The following is a 22,827-nucleotide window of genomic DNA, read 5'->3' on the forward strand; positions in this document are numbered from 1 at the left end:
ACAACGACACTCTGTTGGTCAGACTCCGGTTCTTCTCACTGACCAGTCGACATTTAGAGCATAAAAGCAGCAGTTTGTCAGCGTTTGTTTCCATCTCTTTGATTACAGCACCTTTATAAAGGCAAAGATATCAGAATCTGGAACCCCATATGGGGTTATAGTAGAACCTCAGAGAGGATAGAAACTGGAACAACATTTTTAAACGTCTTGCTCTGTCAGTATGTTGATATTTTATCAATATCGTGATAGGAGACTAGAAATCCTCTCAGATTTTGGATATTGTCATACAGCATTGTCTTTTTAAAGGTTTTAAAGGCTGCATGACAGTATATTGATGTAGTCTTCTGAACTTACCAGACTGTTCTATTGTTTGACTTTCCCCACTTTTATCCACATTACTGATGATTATTTATCAAAAATCTCATCGTAAGATAAGATAATATACAAAAAGATGTGATCAATACGCCACCATACAATAGATAAGATCAGTACAATAAGATAAGATAAAGATACCACACTATCAGTATGATGCTATACAATATGAACGACCCCATAGGGTCGACGTGGTACCATACCATATACTTTATCGTCCTGCAGGGACATTTGTCATACAACACACACTTTCCAGCGTCACGATGCACATTAACTCATCATCACATAGAACATAGATCATACATGCCCTCATGCATTAACATGCCTAAATACACATGTTGAGTGTGAGACAGTCCCTCCTAATGAAAGACCGATGTTCAGAATAATAGAACCAGGTGTGATCAAACCAGGCGATAAATAATCAAGTCTCAATAAAAATCTTATCATCATTACTTATTGCCATTTAATATTTTGATGGATAGTAAAAAGCTTCCAACTGGGCATTCTGAAACTCTCATTGAGTAAATATTTAGTGAAAGCACCAACAGTCAAATCTACAATATCGTCATCATATCATCATCGAGGTTTGATGGATAGTAAAAAGCTTCCAACTGGGCATTCTGGAAACTCTCATTGAGTAAATATTTGGACCAAAAGTCCCCCGATGTTTGATTTCTTTTTCCTCCATCTGACCCGGTCCTGGTGTCAGTTCCGCCCGGGCCCATCACACAAAAGCATAAAGAGTGAAAGAACAATATCAGAGGATAATAAGCATCGTATGAAGGATTATATGTGAATGCAGCGGTGGGGGGGGTCGCACAGATGTTCATCATAATGCAGAGGCTCATCTGTCACCTGCTGCAGGACAGGTGGCGGCTTTGATTCACCGCTAATGGTCATAATTATTAAAGTTATACAAAACAATAACTCAGGTTTGACCTGAACCAGACGTCAGGTGGAGACAATAGAAGCTGTTAGAAGATCAAATCTTTTGGACATTCTGTGATGAATTGCTTTTTATTTGCATGGAATCAAATTAATTCAATTAAAACTGTGAACTAATGTTGAACAATGCAAATTCAAAGTACACAGTATATCTTAATAAGCATTTCTAAATAAACATTCAGACTCACATAATCTCTAATAGTTCTCATGAAGAAGTATCTGTGGGACACTTAATCCCTCCTCTAATAACATTCTTAGTTTTTCTGTTCCGTCGGCTGTAAAACACAATGAACTAATATAGTAATGAGACATTTATAAAGAGAATAATTAGTGGTCCTCTGTTAAAAGCATGACTTACCAGAAAACAAGATCTGTCTTCAGAGAGAACGTCCTGCTGCTATTCACTCATCTCAGCTTCTAGTCCAGAATCACAGAGCGGACGGTGATGTGTCTGTGTCTCTGATGACTCTGTGATGGACTCAGATCAGTGTGTCTGTGTCTCTGATGACTCTGTGATGGACTCAGATCAGTGTGTCTGTGTCTCTGATGACTCTGTGATGGACTCAGATCAGTGTGTCTGTGTCTCTGATGATTCTGTGATGGACTCAGATCAGTGTGTCTGTGTCTCTGCTGCCTCACCAGAGGGAGTGTAGACGGATTAAAGGAGGAGCTGAAATCTCTCAGAAAATAGTGCATTATGTAGAATTACTATATCGTTTCTTTCACTTACATCCAAAAATGAAGTCCAATGTGTTAAACAGATGTATATTAACACACACATAAACACTACACACAATAAATAAATCCATATTATAATACAATAAAAGTAAATAAATAAATACATTTAAAAATAAATAATAATATGTAAAGAATTAAATACTATGTAAATAAATATATTTAAGAAATATAAGTAATGGTATGTAAATAAGTAATATGTAAATAAATAAAGAATATGTAAATATATCGATCAGATGTAAATAAAGAAAGAATATGTAAATATGTCGATCAGATGTAAATAAATAAATAATATGTTAATACATCAATTAAAAATAAATAATATGTAAAGAAATATGTAAAAAAAGTTCGTAATCCGTAAAGACTAAACAGCAGGTACAAATAAAAATGACATACATTAGAATTCTAATTTTAATTACACCAAAAGAACAATTAAAGCATTTAATAAAAATATCATATAGTTGCAGCAGAGTTTAGGAGGACTCTGAAATGTCCAGTTGGTCCGTCCGTCTGTCTCATCGAGTCTCTGAGCAGCTGCTGACCTGATTGTTTGAGGATGTTCATGCTCCCCAGGGGCCGGTATTTCAAAACTTGTAATCCAGATCAGAATGATCCGGATAACCAAATCCCCCTGTCCTCAGCCACGGATCAACCTGATCTATCCCGGTATTTCAAAACTTTGCTGGATTGGATCAGAGTGATCCTGATACCGGCAGATTGGGATGTCCAAATCCGTCCCGCCCCCTGGATCACAGACAGGGGGCGGGACGGATACCACTTTATGGTATTTAAGGCCTTCCTTAGTGATAGGGCTTTCTCAGACAACATGGAGAAGAATAAAGGAAGTAATTTCACAACAGCAGAGACAACGGCCCTTTTGGAGGGTGTTCGTGCCAATTACCAGGCCCTTTTTGGAGGTTTTAGTGGTCCTGGACAGAGTTCTCTGTCCTCAAAAGTAAAAAATAAAATATGGGCCGACATAACAAGGCAAATTAATGCCACTGGTAGTGGCCAACGGCGGAGTGTTGAGCAGGTTCGGCTTAGGTGGAAAAACTTAAAGCAAAAGGCTACGAAGGACCATTCTGAGGCGAAAACCCCCCAAACAGGGAACAAGTCCATAAAACGTGGGGAGTTCACTGATACGGTTTTGGACATCATAGGAGGTGAGAGTTCCCAAGCCTTGTTTGGAATACTGCCAGCTGGTACAGGGGAGTCAATCGACCCCACGGAGCCTCTGAACCTGTCTGCTGAATTGGTCACCCTCACCCCTGTGGAGCTGGCATTTGAAGAGCCCAGCACAAGCCAGAGCCCTGTCTTGGAGGAGATGTGGAATCCACCGGCACCACCACCACCATGTAAGCGCAAAAGGCAAGCTGAGAAGGGGGATGGCTACAATGAACTACTGAAGGTGGAAACGGAACGGGCTCAGCAACAAATAATTCTAACAAATGAACAAATCAAACTAACACTTCTTAAACAAGAAGAAGTGAAGTTAAGAATTCAGTTGCTGGAAAAGCAGTTAAAAGACTGAAATGTATACTGCATAGTTTAACACTGTTTGTTTAATAAATCACATTGTTTTTCCTTCATAATTCCTTGTTAATTGGAGTTTGTAATGTCACTTACACGCAGTAGTGTAATGTTTATTCTGTGTTGCACTTCTGACGCCGATTTGTTAAAGCATTGCAGTGAACAGCGTGCATGTTTGCAGAAAAAAAAAAAGGAACGTGAAAAGGAAATAAACATTGATCAAACAGCAGTGAAGCTTAGTTGTATTAAACAAAGAACTTTGGGAGCAGTTACACTTCAACTGTTCAAATCTTAACATGTAATCTCCCTCAAATCCACCTCTGAGGTGGGATCAGGGTGATCCTGATTTTTAGGATCAAACTGATCCAGATTTCCCACTTAAGTTTTGAAATACTCAACAGCAGCTTTTAATCCGGATCAAAGGCAGGATTGGATTGCCAAATCTGAATCTGAATCTTCAGGATCAGATTTGCTTTGAAATACCCGTTTTTAGGATCTGATCAGGATTTAATCCAATCCAGGTGGATTAATCCTGTCGGATCATTTTGAAATACCGGCCCCAGAGGATCAATCCTCATGTTTCCAGTGATCCCACAACACTGCTGTTCCTATTTGTTTACTAGCACACAACATGCTTTGTGCGCCTCCTGGTGGCCGGCTGCTCCTTCATTAAGATCTAGATTTGATTTGCAAGTTTTCAATGAGAGAATCATTTTAAACGTCAACATCACAGTCGACCGTGTTCATTAAACTGTGGGAAGACAAAATATTGATCGCCATTAATGTTTGATCAATTGTGCATACCGAGTTTTTAATGTAAAATGTTTTATTGTTAAAGAAATACAGAAAAGAAAAAGAGCAGACTGGTTTACAGCACTGAAGAGCTCAAAAGAACAAAATGCAACTTTAGAAATGAAAACATCAGATCTGTTTAATAGAGAACAAGTTAGAATAAGAATACATTTAATTTATAGAGTTTTACAAGTTTGATTAGTAATACATTGTGATCAACATGACATAATAAATTGATAACCTAGGAGACAGCAGACAGTTGAATATCATCATTTGCATAAATGTTTCAACGCTTTTGAATTTCAGAAAATGTCTTTAATGATAAGACACGTGAGGAAATAATGATGTGGAGGTCTAACCCGTTTTAAGGAGTTCATTTCTAATCTGAGAAATGTAACCATGTCAACATAAACTGATGATTAAGAAAATGAACCTGTTTACAGTTGATCTTTGCTCCTCACACATGATGCATCCTGTATGATGAAAACATCTTCATCATCATCATCATCATCTTCATCACCCTTCTCTCCTCTCTCCTCTCTCCTGCCTGCAGACCTTGAACCTGGCCTACAGCAGCATCTTCAGCACCTACAGGAACTTCGTGGGCCCCCCCCACATCAAGGTCATGTGCCGTCTGCTGGGTTACCAGGGCATCGCCGTGGTGATGGAGGAGCTGCTGAAGGTGGTCAAAAGCCTGGTGAGTATTACAGGAAGGTGTGAGGGAGGATTTCTGAGTTCAAAACCCCAAAAAACCTGCTTGGGGGGGGGGGGGAAATGGTTTCTTTAAACAATCGACAAAACTACATTGTTTATCACAACCAGAAGCTGTAAAAAGTGTCATAATCATCAGATATTCTTCATTCAGACGGTGAATACATCATGTGTGACAAATGTTTCTGTCACAAAAAGCAGCCAAAACTGAGCATAAAATTGTGATATTTAATCGAAAACATCTTATCCTACATGTCTCATTTAAAATCTCACCACAAATAAACCGTTTACTTTAACCCAATTCTGTAAAAAACATTAAATTCTGAGCTCCTCAGTGAAACTATGAAGACATGATTGATTCATCTGAGACCAACAGTCATGTGACAACAAATCTGTGAAACTTTGACTGAACTTCAGTCTGAACACAGAGCAGAGAGGAGAGGAGAGAGAGGAGAGGAGAGGAGAGGAGGAGAGGAGAGGATGTAAAAATAGTTTAATATATATAACATGTAAAGGCTCCATTTTTTTCCAACAATGGTAAAACTTGTGGACACTTGGTACAAAGTTGAATATATATATTCCATTGTTTACCATATCAAAGAAATTCAACTTGCGCTTTTTTATCATTCTAACTGTTATTCTGCACTAAAGACAGTTTGAGTTCTCTCTACTTCTAGTCATCATTGTTCTGTTTCCATAGAGGAGCAGCACTTTATATTAAAGGAAAAACAAGAACACAGAGAGAAATGTGACAGGAGAGAAATACGCCCTGAAACATCTTGGTGTTCAGAGGGTTAACAGAACAACTTTGTTTACATGGTTTCATCTTAATTATTATTAGTATTATTGATGACATGAACACTCTGCTGCTCATGATGATGATGATTATTATTATAATTATTACTGATGATCTGCTCATTGATCTCCGTCTGTCCTGCAGCTTCAAGGGACCATCATGCAGTACGTGAAGACCCTGATGGAGGTGATGCCAAAGATCTGCAGACTCCCCCGCCACGAGTACGGCTCCCCAGGTAACTGACCCCTCCATCAATGCACCGATCCATCGGTCAACGCCATTAAAGCAGCATTAGTTTAACGGGGAAAAGCTCATTAGTTTACACATAATTACATTTAATTGATTTCCTTGGATAAACATTCATTTTAATCTTAAATACTTTTAATGATTGAGAGCTGCTGTGTTTTTAAATATTTTTTAAATTAGATACTGTGGCGCTGCAGAGATGTTCTGGACGACGGATTACATTCTTTAATAAAAAAAAAAAGATGTATTAAATAAATAAAGTAAAAATGCAAACGCAAAATCAGTAAAAAAGAAAAGAGAAGCAATTTGATATTTTTTTCATAATCATGCAGCCCTAATTTTAAATCGTGTAATATGACTTTTCTAGGTATCCTGGAGTTCTTCCACCACCAGCTGAAGGACATCGTTGAGTACGCCGAGCTGAAGACGGTGTGTTTCCAGAACCTGAGGGAGGTCGGCAACGCCATGCTGTTCTGTCTGCTGAGCGAGCAGAGTCTGGTACGAGGAGGGTTCTAAGGGTTCATGTTGGAGATTTATTCAAAATGAGGAGAATTTCACTTCATTCAGGATGCATTTAAACATGTTTGACTGTCTCTGCCTCTTCCCTCCAGTCACAGGAAGAAGTTTGTGATTTGCTGCACGCTGCACCGTTCCAGAACATCCTCCCAAGAGTCCACGTCAAAGGTGAACACCACAGAACATCCAGTGTATTTAGTTAATAATGGAGCACATTTTCACATCTTTCCTGCAGAGCTTCCAAAGTGTTTCATTTGTTTACACACAGCCAGAGACATAAATAGTTAATAGATAAAAGAAGTGAAAACCCTGATGACCGTCTCACCTCCACGCAGATATCCAATCAGTGTAAATGTCCCATTGTGACTCCGCCTCCTGCTCCCTTTGTAGATATGAAGGGCTCAGGTTATTACGCCATTAACACTAATGCAAAAAATAATTATGAATTTTTTATTCTGGGGCTGAAATAATAATTATTTGAATTATTAATTTCTAGTCTAAGGGGATGTCTTTAAATATTTTGTTTTGTCAAATATTTTAAAATACATATTAAACAGGAAAAAGCAGGAAGTCTACTTATTTGAGAGCCTGAAAACAGCATTTTGTAACATCTTTATTTGAAAAATTACTTTAGTTTTCTGTCGATCAATTTATAAATTAGTGGACTAATCATTGCAGCTCTATTATTTTATATTTCTGCTAATAGATACCTCTAAATCCTACACACTGTGCCTTTAAGTAGGTCTAGATAATTACTGTAGTTTTTATTAAAAGTTAAATAGTATAAACTACTTAAACAAATATTGCATTTTTTGGGCACTGATATAAATATGTTTCTAAAAATAAACCGTGTGTTCACGGTGATGGAGGAACATGTCACAGAGGAGGCTGATACTTCCTGGTTTGGATTCACAGATATTACATGTTGATCTGTTGACATTAATACAAATCTAGATTATCACCAGACTCATCCTGTCATGTCTCCTCTTCTCTCCTCACTGTTGTCCAGAGGGAGAACGTCTGGACGCCAAGATGAAGCGTCTGGAGTCCAAATACACGGCTCTGCACCTGGTTCCTCTGATAGAACGTCTGGGAACTCCTCAGGTACGAGAACAACCAGACAGGAAGCTCAAAGACGTCATCATCTAAAGACTGAAGCCCAATCCAAAGTCTGTCCTCGTTAAAATCGTTCAGTGTTTGAGTCTCTGACATTTTGAGCTTTTTATGAACACCTTCTTTCAGTCGGCATTTCTGCAGACTTTGCCCAAGGGAATTACCCACAAGAAGAAGACTTGAAACTAGAGATTGAGACCATAAACTCATGTTTACAATGTTTACTGAGGGAATAAATCAAGAGAGAAGTAAGATAAGATAAGATAAGATAATCCTTTATTAGTCCCGCAGCGGGGACATTTGCAGGCTTACAGCAGCATAGAGTAAAGTGCACACAAGAGACATAGTAGAAGAAAGACAAGATAAAAATAAAAAATGAAAATAAAAAAAACAGTAGAAAATCAACAATAACTGAAATATTATATTTACAGACAGAAAAAACTATTTTAACTATTATTGCACAGTGTAATGTATTGCACAGGTTTTTATTGTCATGTTTTTATTGTCATGTGTCATGTGGTCTGCTGGGAGCAGAGCTGGTTGTGCAGCCTGACAGCAGCAGGAAGGAAGAAGTAGAGTCATTTTCTCATAGACTTCTATACAACCAGAGGAGTCGCCCCCTGGTGGACAGCAGAGAGAATGCAGCTTTAAGGGACTTAAAGTCATGGACACAGATTGATCAGACTTTATGTCCTGATGACTTACAGTCTTGTTGTTTTCATAGTTGGAGTTCCTTCAGCTTCAGTTACGTTCCTCTTTAACGTCCTCTGTCTTTTCTGACGTTGTCTCTCTCCTCTTTCAGCAAATTGCGATCGCTCGTGAGGGCGACCTTCTGACCAAAGAGAGGCTGTGCTGCGGTCTGTCCATGTTCGAGGTCATCCTCACACGCGTGCGAGGTTTCCTGGACGACCCCATCTGGCGCGGGCCGTTGCCCAGCAACGGCGTGATGCATGTGGACGAGTGTGTGGAGTTCCACCGCCTCTGGAGCGCCATGCAGTTTGTTTACTGCATCCCAGTGGGAGCCCATGAGTTCACAGTGGAGTGAGTGCAGCAGTACACACACACACACACACACACACACACACACACACACACACACACACACACACACACACACACACACACACACACACACACACACACACCTAAAACACACACACACACCTAAAACACACACACCTGCAAAACATTACAGTGAAAATCAAGAACACAGAGAGAAAAACATCCCAAAGCTGCTTTAGCCTTCAGAGGGTTAATTAGATGTCCTCTTCTTTAATACATATATACTTAAATACCCCCCCTCTCTCTCAGGCAGTGCTTCGGAGACGGCCTCCACTGGGCCGGCTGTATGATCATCTCTCTGCTCGGTCAGCACCGACGCTTCGACATCCTGGACTTCAGCTACCACCTCCTCAAGGTGCAGAAACACGACGGCAAGGACGAGGTCATCAAGAGCGTGGTGAGTTCGAGGACCATCAGCTTTTTCACTTTTTAAACTTCTTCATAAAACCGGGGACATTTAGAGCAGTTTTTTCAGTTGTATCACATTCTTTTTTAACTATTTCATTTAACTTATTTATACCAAACTATTATCAGATATGAATCTGATAAACAGTTTGTCTGAAGAACGAATCTTTAGTGAGATGCTGCAAACATACTTTTACTGAACACAATTTACTGTTGATTTAACCTCACTTTTAAAAAGTTGCTCTGAGAAAATGTCCCCTTCCTTAAACTGCTATAAAAATACTATATCTAATTATTATTTTCCACTTTCACAGAGTTAAATCTCTAAACCAATACCAGTCCGGATCATAACGATCAAATATTCAGTCATTTTCAGAATTCTATCCCCTTAAATTCTAGTTTGTTTACATAATGAAATAGTTTCTTATAAAATAAACAACAAAAAGGTAATTATTGTCTTGGTATTAAATTCTTGGGGATATTTTATATCACATTCAGTCTTTAATATGTCATGCAGCAATATTCATGTTGATGCATTAAATTGAGGTTCGAATTAACATCTTTCAATGTGACGATCTGCCACGTTTGTCCACAACTTTCAAATATTGTTAATTTATTTATTTAAATTCATTTAACATTTCTGCAACTCAATGGAACATTTTTTTGGCTACACAGTTTATTAAAGGAGCTAAATATTAAAAACACTACATTATAATTTCACTAAGTGGGGAGATCTTTGTGTCAATAATTCGGTTTCTCTTTCAGCCTCTGAAGAAGATGGTCGACAGAATCCGCAAATTCCAAATCCTCAACAACGAGATCTTCGCCATCCTGAACAAATACCTGAAGTCTGGAGACGGAGAGAACATGCCGGTGGAACACGTCCGCTGCTTCCAGCCGCCGATCCACCAGTCGCTCGCCAGCAGCTGAGGAGGAGAACCCACGGCGAGAACCACGGACCAGCGTTGAGCTCCAAACACTGTCAGTGGATCCACAGAATATTCCTCCTCTGATACTGTGGGTCTCCAGCAGCACCGGACCAGTACTCTGTCAGAATGATGCTTTTGGTTTTTTTGTATTCACTTGTGCCTTATCAGATATGAATAGATATTTCCCCTTTTTGGATGAACTATTCTTTATTTTATACTTGCAGAAAGCTCTAGCTGAGGGAGGTGAGATTAGTTTTATCAGATAAGTATTTAAGGGTTTGCAGTGGTGGAGGTATATTAAGGGTGGAGGTCACATATTTTAAGTGTTTCTATATGGCTGAACACGCATGCTAAACATTTTAAAATGGAAAAGTAACAACGCTCATACTCATGTTAAGCATTTATTCACTGTGCCTTGTGTTTTTAATCATTTTAATTCAATAAATATGTAACAAATCTGTTGGTTCATTTCGAGAGCTTTTCATGTAAACGCTACAAAAGAAAAAGTTCAGAACGACCTCCAACAAAAATTGTTATTTTTCCTCAAGTATCACGAAAACTCAAATCATAGTGACGGTCCTTTAAGATGTCAGCAGGACCTCGTATAGAATATATATTAAAACCTTTATCGTTTTGATTTCTAGAAAGTAAGTCAGTGCATGAGAATGCATGTACATATAACAAAACATCTCTTAAAAAAACTCATATTTACAGCGCTACAGAGGAATGAAATTAAGTTCTAAGTGATGACCAGGTCACAGTCTGGGAGGAGTAAGGCAAATCAAAACGTTAAATACAATCCACTGGTCCGTCCCGTCCCACACACAGTTGATTGTCTCATTGTTGTCATGACGACAGCGACGCCGCGGTCGGTGAGTCAGTAGGCAGCTGAAGGAGAACGAGTTCCTCAATGATCCAACGATGACGTCATCGCCCCGTTCCTCCTGGAGACGCTCTCAAAAGGCAGACCCATCTCCCTGTCCTCCAGGTCCTCGCTGGACTCGTTGCGCAGCAGGTCGTAGTGGGACGCCACGCCGTTGGCCGCCGGAGACGCCCGCTCGTCCTTCCTCATGGACACGGCGAGCGACGCCAAGCTGACGCTGACGTCCTTGAAGGCGTGGAGCAGGAAGATGCCCACGATGATGGTGAGGAAGCCGCTGAGCGTGCCGATGACGTCGTCGGCGCCCATGTGACCCCACTCCTTGAAGAGGATGGCGGAGCAGGTGAGCACGGAGGTGGTGAAGAACACGTAGTAGATGGGCGTCACCAGGGACGTGTTGAAAATGTCCAGGGCCTTGTTCAGGTAGTTGATCTGCGTGCTCACACACGCCACCAGGCCCAGGAACAAGATCCACGCCAGCGGGTTCCTCGCCACGCTCTTACCGGAGATGGCCTCCTTGATGGCGATGCCCAGTCCTTTGACACAGGAAACCGACAGAGCGCCGATCACGGAGCAGATGGTGATGTAGACCAGGATGTTGGTCTGACCGTGACGGGGAGCCACCACGAATATGAAGATGAGCGCCACGATGATGACGAGGGTGGCGAAGGCGAAAAACCCTACGAGAAAGGAAGTGAGAGGTGTTTAGTTTTATATCTCACATGAATAGGAAGTATGAGGTACTACAGGAAACTGAAGCTGTTATCTATGCTCAGTGTGTTTATAATGTGACTGGTGAATCTGAATTAACCCTTAAAACAAAAACACAAACAGACTAACAGGTGGAGGCAGCAGTAGAGCAGTAGCTCCTGTGTTCTGAGAGGTTAAATCTCTGTTTGTGTGAATGTAGTCTGGTGTCTTTGTAGAGAGCATAGATAACAGCTTCAGTTCTCCGTCATAAAGGTAAAGAGGTGTAAATATTCTAAATATAGCGTTCTCTTAAACTGATATTGATTCTTTTAGGAGTCTAAAATACGTCCACAGCAGAACATTGATCTGCTCCGTGCTGGTTCTACAAACATCTGCTGTAGTGAAACACTGACTGTGGAGGAGAACCTCACACAGACACACTGATAAACATCACTACTGTCTCTTTAAATCGTGCACCATTCTGATATGGATTAGCTCTATTTTGTATTAATAGATATTGTTATGAAGTGAGACATTTCTGGACTGGATCTCTCCAGTTGGTTCTGTACCTGGGTCCACCAGCTTCTTGGCCATGTGGTCCAGGCTGCTGATCTCCTCCTCCTTTGGAGCGTGGATCACCATGGTGGTGGAGCCCAGGATGCTGAGCAGACAGCCCAGCTTACCGTGGAGGTTCAGCCGCTCCGTCAGGAAGTAGGACGACAGCACCGCACTGTGGAGGCATCAGTTACAGTTCATAAGTAGGAAAAAATGAATATAGAAGGAGTTATGAGTTATGAGTCGTTCAGTGAGTCGTCTGTACCTGACCAGAACACTGAGCGCTCCCAGTGGGGTCACCAGGGTCGCCGGAGCAAAGGCGTACGCTGCGAAGTTGGCTGCTTCACCGGCTCCCACTGTCAGAGATTAAGACACATGAAGTAAGACTCATGGTGGAGGTAAACAATGGAACACTGTCTGAGGTTTAAATGTGTTGCAACAATAATAAGTACGAGTGGTGCAACAGATCATCAACTCACGGATCAGACACTACAAAAGAAAGATAAGGGAGTAAATATAACTTATAGATCTCTGATCACGTTCTTTCCCCCCTAATACTAATAACCAATCACTGATGATCCCTTTGTTGTTTGATTATAGCAGCTGCTCTACAAGGATCCAGACTATTTATTTATGTTTTCCACCGCCCCAGAAATCTTTTTAACACTCTGAAGTCAGTAAACCATCAAAAATACTAAATGTTATACTTTTACTTTGTTAAAGTAATTTATTGTGTTTTTTCTTCTTCATAAAAACACACAATTTAAATGATAAGGGAATAAAAGATTGGATTTGTATGGATTAAAACAGATATGGTCATTAATAGTATAAGTAATGTTGTTACAGATCAATATTGATCACGGTCTGTTCCACCACTAAGCACAAAGTAAAGGAGCCTCCAGTGTAAACACGGGTTTAAAGACATCCGGGAGTCTTAAAGTTAAAGTGTTTCAGACTCCAATATGACGGTTTAACAACATTTAAATAAATACAGATACTAAAACACACTGCCCTTTCATCTGATCCGTATTTTAACTACAGAGTTGTTACTTACTGGACAGTAAACCGGCCCACCACAGCCACTCCTTCAGGTATGCATGACCACCCTGACCTGAAGAGTGGAAAAAGAAAACATATTTTAGAACAAGTGATTCCTCTCATTTGAATAACACCTGAGCTATGATAACATCATCACGCCACAAGTCAGGAAGCTGCCCTGGATCGGAGCAGAAGGTCAGGTGACCAGTTGAAGGTAATGTTTACAAGATGATAAGAGAGTCAAACACACAAAGGAGGGTTTCAAAAAACAGGAAGATATTAAAAGGAGGAAACGTTTCATGGGAGCCGACGGGATTCAATGGAAACTCTTATTATAGAAAAGAAAAAAACTAATAAACTATTTAGTTGAGACTCATTTAACATTATATTAAACTTTCATTGAATGACAACAAAAAAACCTTCCCTATGACCCTCCTCCAAAATAAAAGACAAAGTAGAAATTAGTAGATTTTTTAAAATGGAAATTGAATTGAAGGTACATTATAATAATTTTGATTTATTCCAAATTTCCCTAAACTTAAATTATACTTGTAGAATGTGCGGCATGTCCTGAGTCTAGACATACTCTTAATGGAAACATGCTAAAAGACTTTGTGTTTTTATGGTTTTTTCTAGTTCTGTCATCATTCAGAACGATAATTTTGCTGATTAAAGTTTATTTAATCAACAGATCTGTAAACTGAGATTCATCACAAAGAATCACCACTTTAAATCTTTGTTTACCAGAGCTCTTAAGTTTCTAAGTAATAAGTCATTCAGCGTGAAATAAAAACAGAAAAAAACAAAACAATTAACTTATACCAAAACAATCCTTTAGCCAATAAATCGACAGAGAGTGGGCAGCTCCGGTATTTGCTCACCATTACATTACATTACATTACAGTCATGTAGCAGAGGCTTTTCTCCAAAGCGACTTACAGTCAGTAGTATGTTACATATCATTCACCCATTCACACACTGATGACAGGCTACCATCAAGGTGCCACCATCAGACTCTAACTAACATTCATCATCCAGTCCACACCGATGGCCTTCAGGAGCAACTTGGGGTTAAGTGTCTTGCCCAAGGACACATCGACTGCCGAAGCCGGGTATCGAACCACCGACCCTCTGATTGGAGAACTACCTTGCTCTCCACTACGCCACAGCCACCCAACCTTTTGCAACCCGAGAACAAACACACACACACCCTGCAGTGGTGAGAAAAACAAACCCTCCTGGCACACATGAGGTTGCTATCAGGTGAGCTAGAGCTCCGCCCCCACTGGTTTGACTCCCTGACTTGTCAGCGTTTCACAACAGCAGCAGGGAGTGCCTGAACTCAGCACGCCTTGCTCCCCGGCGGCGGTCAGGTGAGATGCTCTTTACCTGCTCGCATGGAGCCCTTCCTGGCCAGACGCAGGAGCCCCTTCTTCTTGAGGATGAAGCTGCCTCCGATGAAGATGGAGGAGCTGACGGCCAACCCCAGGCCGATGTAGAAGTCATACTTGCCCCTGTCCTGAGCCATAGTGAGGCTGGATGAGTTGTTGTGGTCCGTCACATTTACCACCGAACAGTTCTGGTGCTGACCGGCGCTGCAGTTCTGACCAGACACCTGAGAGAAGAGAAGAGGAAGAAGACGAGGGTTTCAAAGCTGCTGTGGAGAAACACCTTTTGTTTACAGCAGTGACGTACCGTTTCATCAGGAGATAAAACAAACAGGAAAACCATGATCTGCTGTGTTGGAGGAAACCAGCACATTGAGGTCTAACTAGTTTTACTGCCAGCTGGCTCCATACAAACACTGAAGTGACTGTTGAAGAATGACCAAGCTGTTGTCTGGGTGTTGCACATTAAAAATATAAAACAAACCTTGTGCAACTCTGTCAGCAGCTATGTCAATACTTTATTCTTAAGACAAAGGTATTCAGGGTGCGACACACCAGGGAGGATAAAGATCTCTGATACCTGCACCGAGCGTTTCACGTTAAAACAGAGTAAACATTCAAAGAAATGGGAGAGAATGACTACATGAATGGAACATAACACCTTAAAATAAGGTGAAAATATAGTGCATAAAAATCATAATATAAAAATGAAAACACCCACTTAATATTGAAATATAAATAAGATAACATTTACAAAATAATGCTTAAAACGTATAATACAAGATAAAAAATAACACTCACTTTATAGTAAAATAAAAAGATAAAACGAAAATAAAATGCATAAAAATGATAAAAGATGGAAAATAACACTAATTTAATAATAAAATAAAAATGAAAATATAATGCATGAGAATCATAACTTAAAATTGAAAATAACCCCCACTTGATATTGAAATAAAAATAAAATTGAAAATATAATGCTTTAAACGTAGAATAAAGTTTGAAAAATAACACCCACTTCATAATAAAATAAAAATAGGATAAAAATGAAAATATAATGCATGAAAATCATAACTTAAAATTAAAAATAACCCCCACTTGATATTGATAAAAATAAAATAAAAATATAATGCTTTAAATGCATGAAAATCATAACTTAAAATTGAAAATATAATGCATTTTTTCATAACTTAAGATTAAAAATAACTTGATATTGAAATAAAAATAAAATAAAATAGAAAATATAATGCTTTAAAGGTAGAATAAAGTTTGAAGAATAACACCCATTTAATAAAATATAACGAATAAAAAACATAAAATGGAAATTAACACCCACTTCATTATAAAATAAAAATAAGATAAAATGTAAATAGAAAACATAAGTCACAGAATAAGATGAAATAAAGTCTGATAACAGAACAGAACACATGTGATGCATAAACCCAGTAAACCCAGTAAACCCAGCAGCTCATCAGGGACTCAGGTGGCTCAATGCGGAAGTGGATCAGCCTCCTTTGTAGCATGTTAGCTCCGGAGGCTACATGGTTAGCTCCGGAGGCTACATGGTTAGCTCCGGAGGCTACATGGCTAATGAGCTCCGGAGCTCCGGGGCGTGATTAACAAAAGCACCTCCGACCTGCCGTCGCTGCTGTGCTGCTGGGAACCCCCCATAAACCAGCAGCACACTCCCAGTCAGTGACAGCAGCTCCACGCAGCCTCCCAGTTAAACCAGTAACGCGCCGCAGACTGCGAGGAGAGCCGCGTTAGCTTCCATTAGCACGGAGCCCGCTAGCTTTAAACGTGAATAACACATATAAATGTTTGCTTTTATGGTTTAAAACTCGTAATGGGAGCTCAGTACCTGTTCAGAGGACGGCTGCCGGCTTCCCCAACGACAACAAACGTGTTAGCAGCTGGAGGTTAGCTAGCAGCTAGCCTACTTCCGGGTTCTGTGGCTAACCATCGCGGCGCTCCGCCAATCAACCAGCAGCGACTCCTCCGCTTCACGACTGCCGCACTGCGAGCTCCTTCTTCCGCTTAACGCAGCCGCGGAGACCGCTGGAGGGAGGCTGAGCTCCGGAGGAGGAAGACAGAACAACAACAGAACAACAACAGACCAACAACAGAACAACAACAGACCCGGAACCGAGACGAGAGACGAGAGACACGTGTCGTCCAACAGGACAGGTTTGTGACAGTCAGGCTCACTTTACGGCAAGAAGGAGAACACTGGTTATTAAGATAAGATAAGATAAGATAATCATTCATTACATTAGTCATCATAAACTACAACTTATCAAACTAATTCATTCAATGATAATAAATAATAATACCTTTTTATATTAGTTACAGTTTATTAAGATAAGATAAGATAATCCTTCATTACATTATAAACTACAACTTATCTAATTCATTCAATGATAATAAATAATAATACCTTTTTATATTAGTTACAGTTTATTTAAAATAAGATAACTATTAATTATAAACTACAACTTTTAATATAATTAATAAATAATAATACATTCTTTCATTTTTTTGTAACTAAAAGTACTTTTAATATCATTTTCTTGATTTCTTTTATTTTCATTTTATTATTTTATTTTTTTTATATTTCGAATTTAAATGTTTACGTTTTTAAATTATTAATTCAAACCACTTTTTTATAATATTTTTTATAAATTTACATTTGAGTATTGTTAAGCAAGATAACCAAACCTTTTGCAAATAAAGGAGTTATAGTTGTTTTAAGTAATATTGCAATATTATTGGCAATAATACCTTTTTATATTAGTTACAGTTTATTAAGATAAGATAAGATAATCCTTTATGAGGCCTCATTCATTACATTAGTCTACTACAACTTATCAAACTAATTCATTCAATGATAATAAATAATAATACCTTTTTATATTAGTTACAGTTTATTAAGATAAGATAAGATAATCATTACATTATAAACTACAACTTATCAAACTAATTCATTCAATGATAATTAATTAAATAATAAATATTTTTTTAACTTACTTTTAATGTAATTTTATTTTATTTTCATTTTATTAATTTTCATTTTACGAATTTAAATTTATACATTTAAATTTAAATATTTTCATAAATTTACATTTATGTACGTTTTTTCTTAATAAAGTGAAGAAATCTTTAATTGTAAATCAGTATTAAGAAACTATGTTTATTAAGTTTAATAATTGTTAAGCTAACCAAACCTTTTGTTAAAGTATAGAAGTAATATTGCAATATTATTGGCAATATTTAATTAAGATAATAAATAATCCTTCATTAATAATAAACTACAACTTTCATTTTTTTGTAACTAAAAAATACTTTTAATATAATTTTTTTCTTGATTTCTTTTATTTTATTATTACATTTTTTTATATTTGAAATTTAAATGTAACTAAAAATTTGATTTTTTAATATTAATTTTTATTTTACTTAATTTAAATGTTTAAATTACGTTTTTAAATTATTAATTCAAACCACTTTTTTTTCAAATATTTTTATAAATTTACATTTATGTACGTTTTTCTTAATAAAGTGAAGAAATCTTTAATTGTAAGTCAGTATTAAGCAACTATGCAACTAGTTTATTATGTTGAATATTTTTAAGCTAGATAACCAAACCTTTTGTAAATCAAGGAGTTATATGGCTTTTAAGTAATATTGCACATGATGTTGAAAAAGTAATATTTCAATATTATTGGCAATAATACCTTTTTATAATAGTTAATGTAATTTTAGCTAATTTCCTACTTAATTTTACTTTCATGGTTATAATATTTAGTATTACTTCTTATACACTTTGTATTTAATACTCTACTCTAATACTTTAGAATAGAGTACTTCATTTTTATTCATATGTTTTTTCAATTTCTGATCAATCTCTGGCAGAAGAATTTTCTTCGTGACTCAAATTCTATCTTATCTTATCTTAATGATAGTTTATTTCTCAAAGCCGGCACTTCCTGTTTGTTTTGGTTTGTCAAGTCACTGTTAAACAATTTCTGACAAAAAGTAGAAAGACTGTAAACATGTTTATAATGTAGATAAATAATCCAGAATCTAAATCACATGAATGAACATGTTGGACAGTTTAATATTAATTTAATATCCAGACAAACAGAACAAACATTTAACATTCCATATATGAGCTTCTAAACCTTGTTGTTGTTAAAACTCACCTTCTTCACACTAAAGAGATGCTTCTGAAGTTACTCTGAATTATTCACACACACTGAATTAGTCAAAGTGACTCCACACTGATACACTCTCACATGGGCAGAATTACAATGTAAAAAGGTAAGCAAACACAATTATTCTCAGTTCATATTTAAACAGTTAACAATGTTTTTAAGCTTCTTTACAATTATTGACAATTAGTAAAAATGTGAAATTGAAAAATAAACTGTTCCCCAGTGTTCCCTTTAAAATATTTGAGAGGTGAAGAGACAGTCTCTTGAGGATCAGAGTTGCATTCATGATTATTTATGAAATTAAATACAAAATGATTAAAGAAAACAGTTTATTGTGGGTGTTATTTGTGTGTTACATAGTAACTAAGAACTGTTCCATAAGAAACTGAAAGGAGATTCAAGTAAATGTTTAGTGAAACTAGGGGACTTTAATATTATGAAAAATATTATTATTATTATTATTATTATTATTATATGACAACTACTACTACTAATAATTATAATATTATTATATCTATTTTTATATTTTTTCTTTTTCTGTCTTTATCAGTTACAAATATAAACACACTAATACACACACACGTGTGCCGCACATAACCACCTTAAGTAAATAGTTTGCATATTTATAATCACAATAATAATGTTATTTATTGTTTTACTTTAGTTTGTTCTGTCTCCTTTCTTTTGTTTCTTTCTTTCAAGTAATTTATTTTAAATCAATTCTCAAAACCCATCTTTACACAATAGCTTTAATGTGATGTCCTCGCTTTACTGATTTTATTATATTATATATAACTTTAGTAAAAATACGTTTCTTTCATTTAGTTATTTCATAGTTTGTTCTCATCGTATTGATCGATTCATCTATTGTTCTGCTGTTTTATTGCCACGCTTTAGCTTTGTGTGTCACAGCACTTTGTAAACTCTGTTTTTAAAGATGCAATATAAATAAAGTTATTACAGTTATTATTATTATTCCTATTAGTATTGTATGTCAGTATACCTCTGTTTTGTGTAATGCCCTTTGCACCAATATAGAAATAAAAAAACCATAAAGAATGCCTGAAGCTCAAAACTAGTATTAAATACTCTGTTTGGTCATTTAAACTCGTGTTCAAGTATAAAACGTTGTGATAAGACATGAAGTCGTCTTCATCAGTCCGTCTTCCTCTTCCTCCCCCAGGTGATGGAGGCCTCCTGAGAGATGCGCAGTAAAACCACGCCCACGCTCACGGTGGTCAGACTGCAGAGCATCGCCAAGCCGTCGGTCACGGTCAGCGCCGTCCACTCCTTAAAGAGCAGAGCGGAGGACAGGATCACGCTGGACGTGAACGCCACGTAGTACACGGCCTCGAACACGTTGGAGCTGAAGCTCTCCAGGGCTTTGTTGATGAAGAAGAACTGGATGAGGATGCTGACGGCCAGCGTGGCCAGTAAACCGAAGAAGAGAGGCAGAGCTCTGCTGTCCGGCTCCGACCCGAACACGTCCGGAGCCACCAGGCCGAGGCCTTTGCTGCTGGGAACCGTGAAGCTGCCCAGGAGAGAACATATGGACACGTACACCAGGATGTTGGAAGAACCGTGAGCTGGAGCGATCCACAGGATCAGAACCACCAGCAGCAGGACCACCAGGAGGGCGTACGCCACAAACACTGCAGGAGAAAATACTTTTTATTGTATTTACTCACAAATCTGAATCAGAAATGGTTTATTGCAAAGTTTGCACATATCTGGAAAGACAATTTCAACGAGGAAGAGCGCTACTATTAAGAAAAATAAATGCTTGTCGTGATATTTAAAATATAATTGTGGATAGTCAATGAACAAATTCATCCAAAATGGATATCCAAAATGCGCATTTATAGATAACTGGATTGTAGATATCTGAAATGGGAGTTTTTCCTCATAAGAATTATAGTACAGATATCCAGAATGTTCATTTTAGATATTAAAAAAAATAATTGTGGATCTCTAAAATGTTCTTTTTGACTCAGAATTGAAATCTGAAATAAACTGTAAATCCAGTCCAGCTATTAAAATATCAAACAACATATCCTCGGACAGTGTGCCTTGTTGATACTCACTAAAAAAGTTGATAAATACTGCTGTGTTTTCCTCTATAATACTTCTAGAGGAAACATTCCTAACCAGAGTAAATTAAAGGCAGAAATAAAACAACAATGTGACTTATTGACCTGGGTCTGACAGCCTCTCCTCTAACTCCAGTCTGGAGGTCACAGCTCCGGCTTTAGGGGCGTGGATGATGAGAACCACGGAGCCACAGCAGCACAACACACAGCCGAGCTTCCCCACGACGTTCAGATGCTCCTTCAGGATCCAGGACGCCAACACGGCCCTGAGTCACAACAACAGAGGATTCATTTAGAACTGAGAGGAGAGAGCAGAGAGACGGGTTCAAGTTATGAGCTGTGATGTGAAATTATACATGCATTTATTGTTCAGCCATTTTTTAAATAACAGTAAAATATCAATTATTAATTTACAAAAGCTTTACAGTACTTGAGATAACAAACCGGCCTTATCAGAATCTGTCTGCTAAGACAAGTCCAGTAACCCAATCCAAAGTCTGTAACTGACTGATGTTGACCATAGAACATATGAGTTTGTATTTATGTATTTAGAGTTTAGTATGTTGCTGTTTCCACTGTGTGACGAATGTTAAAGCACTTACCCAAACAACACTCCGAGGGCTCCCAGAGGTGTAACGATCACAGCGGGGGCCACGTTGTACGCCAGGAAATTCCCAATTTGACCAACAATCACTGATGAAAATAATAAACTGGTCCGTCATAAAAGAAAATTCATGGAAATAAACATCTTAACTGGAAGTAAGAGACGTTGCACCGAAGTCAGAATGTGATTTCTAGTGTTAATCAATGGCAGACAGTTTTAAAAGAGTTCATTAAAGTCTAGTTATCACTGAAAATGTAAAAAACACTCATTATACTTCAATTTAATTTTGACTTTGATAACTAAAAGTTTAAAATATCTATAAATATAATTTCTACTATTAAAAATGTGTCACTGCAGATATTTATATTAGCCGTTCTGACTAATAAGAAAATAATTTAGAAGAGATACTATATAAAAAATATAGTTGTAGATAGTGAACCAATTCATCCTATCAATGCACAAATGCATTTTGGATATCTGTGATTAGATGTTTTTACTATTCACTAGCTTTTTTGAAAATGATGTATTACATTATGGAAATCTCGAATGGTTTTATATTTTGGATATTTGAAATAAAAATGTAAAGACAATTAGAATTATAGTACAGATATCCAAAATGTTAATTTTAGATTTGATAAAAAATGAATTGTGGATCTCTGAAAAGTTCTTTTGACTCAGAATTGAATTGCAGACATTTGAAATATACTGTAAATCCAGTCCAGCTATTAAAATATTAAACAACATATCCTCCAGAGTGGATAGATGGCGCTATACTCACTGGTCAGTGTGCCGCACCACCAAACCACATCTGTGAGGTACGAGCCTCCTGAGGAAAACAGCAACAAGTTTAGTCTGTGAGGTTTAAGATGTTATTTATAAGGAATCCACTTCTACCCATCTACATATATCTATATCTATATCTATATAGATATAGATAAAGATATAAAAGAGAGCAAATGTCCTTCTAATTAACTCAACTTTATTTATTCATATAACACCTTTCAATGCAGGAAAAAGTGGGTGAATTACAAAAAATATATATATATATATTATAGAATAAAATAAAATAAACAACAGCAATAAATAATAATAATTGTAATCATAATGTAAAAAACAATGATTAATGCTTAAAACTAATACATTACTCTAAAATAAGACAATAGTATAAAATAAAATAAATAACAGCGATAAATAATCATAATAATAATTAAAAAAAAAC

The 22,827-nt window shown here is 37.4% G+C and overlaps 3 protein-coding genes across 4 annotated transcripts in view; 1 reads left to right on the top strand and 2 right to left on the bottom strand.

Annotated features, from left to right (window-relative positions):
- The window catches only part of cyfip1 (cytoplasmic FMR1 interacting protein 1), a 39,059-nt gene extending 28,447 nt beyond the window's left edge, over positions 1-10,612 (top strand). The window contains exons 25-32 of the mRNA XM_054603530.1: positions 4,928-5,071; positions 6,026-6,116; positions 6,495-6,625; positions 6,739-6,811; positions 7,653-7,747; positions 8,559-8,797; positions 9,068-9,215; positions 9,989-10,612. Coding sequence (XP_054459505.1) covers positions 4,928-5,071; positions 6,026-6,116; positions 6,495-6,625; positions 6,739-6,811; positions 7,653-7,747; positions 8,559-8,797; positions 9,068-9,215; positions 9,989-10,153 — 1,086 coding nt within the window. The 3' untranslated portion in view covers positions 10,154-10,612. The remainder of the gene's footprint in view (positions 1-4,927; positions 5,072-6,025; positions 6,117-6,494; positions 6,626-6,738; positions 6,812-7,652; positions 7,748-8,558; positions 8,798-9,067; positions 9,216-9,988) is intronic.
- On the bottom strand, positions 10,272-16,860 carry nipa2 (NIPA magnesium transporter 2). Of its 2 annotated transcripts, XM_054603526.1 has the most exons (6): positions 16,565-16,860; positions 14,705-14,930; positions 13,332-13,388; positions 12,543-12,633; positions 12,292-12,452; positions 10,272-11,712 (listed from the first exon to the last, which is right to left on the bottom strand). In XM_054603526.1, the coding sequence occupies exons 2-6, from the start codon at positions 14,841-14,843 to the stop codon at positions 11,060-11,062; spliced, it is 1,101 nt and encodes a 366-aa protein (XP_054459501.1). In that variant the 5' UTR covers positions 14,844-14,930; positions 16,565-16,860; the 3' UTR covers positions 10,272-11,059. The 2 variants fall into 2 exon arrangements, with proteins under 2 accessions (XP_054459501.1, XP_054459502.1); XM_054603527.1 differs by lacking the exon at positions 16,565-16,860 and having other exon boundaries at positions 14,705-15,192.
- Positions 16,861-19,452: 2,592 nt separating this feature from the next.
- nipa1 (NIPA magnesium transporter 1) overlaps positions 19,453-22,827 on the bottom strand; it is a 4,592-nt gene continuing 1,217 nt past the window's right edge. Inside the window, exons 2-5 of the mRNA XM_054603529.1 lie at positions 22,387-22,434; positions 21,607-21,697; positions 21,110-21,270; positions 19,453-20,566 (exon numbers count right to left, since the gene is read on the bottom strand). Of these exons, the coding sequence (XP_054459504.1) occupies positions 20,070-20,566; positions 21,110-21,270; positions 21,607-21,697; positions 22,387-22,434 (797 nt within the window). The 3' untranslated portion in view covers positions 19,453-20,069. The remainder of the gene's footprint in view (positions 20,567-21,109; positions 21,271-21,606; positions 21,698-22,386; positions 22,435-22,827) is intronic.

Source organism: Anoplopoma fimbria, chromosome 8 (assembly GCF_027596085.1).
Source record: "Anoplopoma fimbria isolate UVic2021 breed Golden Eagle Sablefish chromosome 8, Afim_UVic_2022, whole genome shotgun sequence".
NCBI lineage: Eukaryota > Metazoa > Chordata > Actinopteri > Perciformes > Anoplopomatidae > Anoplopoma > Anoplopoma fimbria.